Below are 3,494 nucleotides of genomic sequence, written 5' to 3' on the forward strand. Positions count from 1 at the left end.
TTACAAAGCAATACAATTTATTTCGAATTGTTACAAAAGTTAAAACATAAAACAGAATAGATATACTAAATTATAGTTTATTATATTATTAATGAACCAATACTGTACTATATATAAATAAACAAACAAATGATTACTGACCTTTAAATAATGTAAGTTTATTTAAAAAATGACGTCGACTTTTTGATTTATCTTTGTCAATACTATTTAAAGTAATATAATGCAGACGAATTTTGACATATTTCTGTATGATAATTCGAATTAAATGAACAACATGATTTTCCATGACGGAATGATCGTGGACATGTTCCGCCAAAGTACTGAATATATCAGTCTGTATAAAGTGCGTTAAAATTCGATTTATTAAATTGTGGCCATAAAATTTTTGTTTTATAAATATGCCGCTCTCATGAATAGCACAACGAATTTCAGTTTCACATTTACGAGCAATCTGTATTACATCATTGGAAGGTTGGATTAACCCTCCACGACTTTTTCTATTAATTAAATTATTTTTATTTGTTTTCGCTACTAATGCGGTTATACAGTTTTCGCAGCGCAGAGTGCTTCTTAATTGCTTAATTATATAGCCTGCAATGTATTCTATAATATTGGTTGACAATTCTGTTATTTGTCTGATATCGTTCATATAGGCATGATCATGAGATAGTGAAATAGATTCATTATTATTATTGTGATCTTCTTCCAATTCGTCGCTTAATCGTGCTAATCTGGAAGTGGAATTAATAATCTCTTCAGAGTTTTGAATTGTGTTTGAGGATGTTACATGCAAAATTGATATTTCTTCTAAAATCATGCAATTTCCACTGTTGGAATTACGTATGTCTGAATGAACTAAAATCTTTTTCATAGCAGCTTTAAACTGCCTCACAGTGGGATTATTATTTCCTCCTCCATGATGTCTTAAACATCCGAACAGTAATTCAACATGATCCTGGCTTAACTTATAGAACGGTACATATTGTAATAATTTATTTCGTTCACACAGTTCCTCATACAATATTAATGCACTTTCGATGCAAATTAAGAATCCTATAAATCCGGTTTTTCGACGAGAATTAATTATTAATTCGCCACTTTGTAGTTTTCAATGATAAAATATATTTTTTACATTTACTAAATTTCTCTTTGATTAGTGCTAGATTTGAAGAGTTTAACGCTTTTTTAAATCCAAGTTGATGCATATTCCTTGAATTTAAAATGTCAAAAAGATCGTTAAATATTGATAAAAACTGTATTGTTCCTTCACAAGATTGAAATTGTTCTAACTGCATATCATTTTTACAGAATTAAAGGGCGTCAGCAACTGATTTATTAAAAATCTGAGTTGCTAAACGTACTTTCATCATTTGTTTTGAATAATTAATATGAGCATTGCACAGTTTATTACCCAAATGCATTCCCTCACTTTCTTGTATATCGTGTAATTCAGTAATATGTGACCATTGTACAAAATTATTATTTCCGTCTAATAAAATCTTGCTGTCTCCAAATGTATTACGGACTAACTTCAGCATATGGCAAGGATCAAAAAACGTTACCACTTTTTCTTTCGTTATTGGATGAGGAAATGACGTCTGTAATAAAGAAACATTACTGAAATCACATCCAAGCTGTCGAAACACACTGAAATTAGTAGAAGTCCTGTCACACGTGACAGAGATGATTTTTAAACCAGTCTCATGCAAAGCTTTCAGGCATTCTGTTAATAGGTTACTCTTTTCAATTGCAGACATTCCTTTAATAAAATAATACGCAACAAGAATTTTCCATGCACCATTAATACAGGTCACCATAAAAACCAACGCTTGTGTAGCTAAAGTGCTATCGTCACAGCCAATTTCGCTACCTAAATCTACGTATCCACTAAATCGCACACCATCATATTCTAAGTGCTCACGAATAGCCATTTCATCGAATTGAACACTGCCGCGTAATGTATAATTTGTATTTTGTACTCGATTTTTAATTGACTCTAAAGCTTCTGTACTAATTCCAGTATTGCCATTTATTGTTTTATACCATGATGAAATAGTTTTTGTATGTGGTAAACATAAATTAAAGTGTCTGCGAACATATTCATAAGCACGCGGGGAATAATAATGCAATGTTAATGCAAACACACGCAGTTGTGGGTTGTATTGTCTTGGAACACGTTCATTTTTTTGCTTTTTACACAAGCGTTTAAATAATTCATTAGACCCACCTAGGTTGAGTAGCATTTCACTTTGTTCTGCTTCTAATATGCCTTTCTTTCGCAATGTATCCAAAATGCATTTTAATGTTACAACTTGCTTGTCACGTCGACGTACTGTTTGTTGTAACCCTCGTATTTTTTTATCATATTTTTCCTTCTGGTATAGTAGCTGTTTTCGCAGTCGACACTTTTCTGGAGAATTATATACTGATGATGTCATTGTAGTTTTATCCTCCATAGATGGTTGTGCCATCGTTGCTTTGTCTGTTGTAGATAGTGCTACAAATAATAACAATTATCATATAAACAATATTTTTTATTTCTACAGATTATACTGTCTACAGACTTTCAAATTATAAGCAATACGTACACATAAATATTTGTTTTACTTACAGCAAGTAAGGTAATCTTCTTCTTGTCTTTCTTCCACTTCTATAGGCATTACATTTGGTAATATTGACGGTAATACATTTGGTCTTAGTCGAATTCGTAATGGGTTCGTGTCATCGAAAGTTTCTCGTGGAAAATGGGCCGAACAAATACCAGTATTGGGGATGTATGAAGAAAGACCCAAGATATCAGTCCACAAATTGCGACTAGTATCATTTTTGGGGATACTAAAAATAAATGCTACTATTATATTGAACAATTTCTTACAAAATATTTTACTAATACTATATTATTTTATACAAGTACTATATTATTTTATACAGAATTAAAAATAAACCTAACCTGTGAAATGTAATCTTCCGATTTTTATCAACGTTTATTTGTTTCCAATTTTGGCAATCGGATCGATTTTTACAATTTGGCATATAACATTGCACCATTTTGCTTTTTTTTCCTTTTTGCTAACAAAAAGAAGAGTATATTTGATGATTGTCTCAAAGCAAACTCAGTCTCGATCACTGCAAACAGTCTCACTGCACTTGCGCACCATTACAGCCAATCAGATTTAGGCACATAATACCTCGTCCCTTCGTCGCGCAATGGCTTCCCCCCCGTGAACTCATGCTCCATCCCTATATTCCTATATCCATGGGGCACCCTGTATATATATATTATATATATATATATTATATAATATATATATATATATATTATATATATATATATATATATATATATATATATATATATATATATATAATATATATATATAATATATATACAGGGTGCCCCATGGATATAGGAATATAGGGATGGAGCATGAGTTCACGGGGGGGAAGCCATTGCGCGACGAAGGGACGAGGTATTATGTGCCTAAATCTGATTG

The 3,494-nt window shown here is 31.6% G+C and overlaps 1 protein-coding gene across 1 annotated transcript; it reads right to left on the reverse strand.

The window, feature by feature from the left end:
- LOC143898519 (uncharacterized) lies at positions 1–3,194 on the reverse strand. The gene is made up of 4 exons (XM_077408079.1): positions 2,951–3,194; positions 2,612–2,835; positions 2,228–2,497; positions 1–1,598 (listed from the first exon to the last, which is right to left on the reverse strand). The coding sequence occupies exons 1-4, from the start codon at positions 3,046–3,048 to the stop codon at positions 1,549–1,551; spliced, it is 642 nt and encodes a 213-aa protein (XP_077264205.1). The 5' UTR covers positions 3,049–3,194; the 3' UTR covers positions 1–1,548.
- Between the last annotated feature and the right edge of the window lie 300 nt (positions 3,195–3,494).

Source organism: Temnothorax americanus, unplaced genomic scaffold (genome assembly GCF_048541705.1).
Source record: "Temnothorax americanus isolate GAGA-0224 unplaced genomic scaffold, ASM4854170v1 Scaffold231, whole genome shotgun sequence".
NCBI classification, from domain to species: domain Eukaryota; kingdom Metazoa; phylum Arthropoda; class Insecta; order Hymenoptera; family Formicidae; genus Temnothorax; species Temnothorax americanus.

Bases quoted from the DNA above. Each gene is read 5' to 3' on its own strand.
- LOC143898519 (XM_077408079.1), bottom strand. From the start codon at position 3,048: ATGGTGCAATGTTATATGCCAAATTGTAAAAATCGATCCGATTGCCAA. The intron at 2,836-2,950 runs GTTAGGTTTATT...ATTTATTTTTAG, and splicing joins CGGAAGATTACATTTCACAG to TATCCCCAAAAATGATACTA. The intron at 1,599-2,227 runs GTGGGTCTAATG...TCTTTATTACAG, and splicing joins TGAAATGCTACTCAACCTAG to ACGTCATTTCCTCATCCAAT.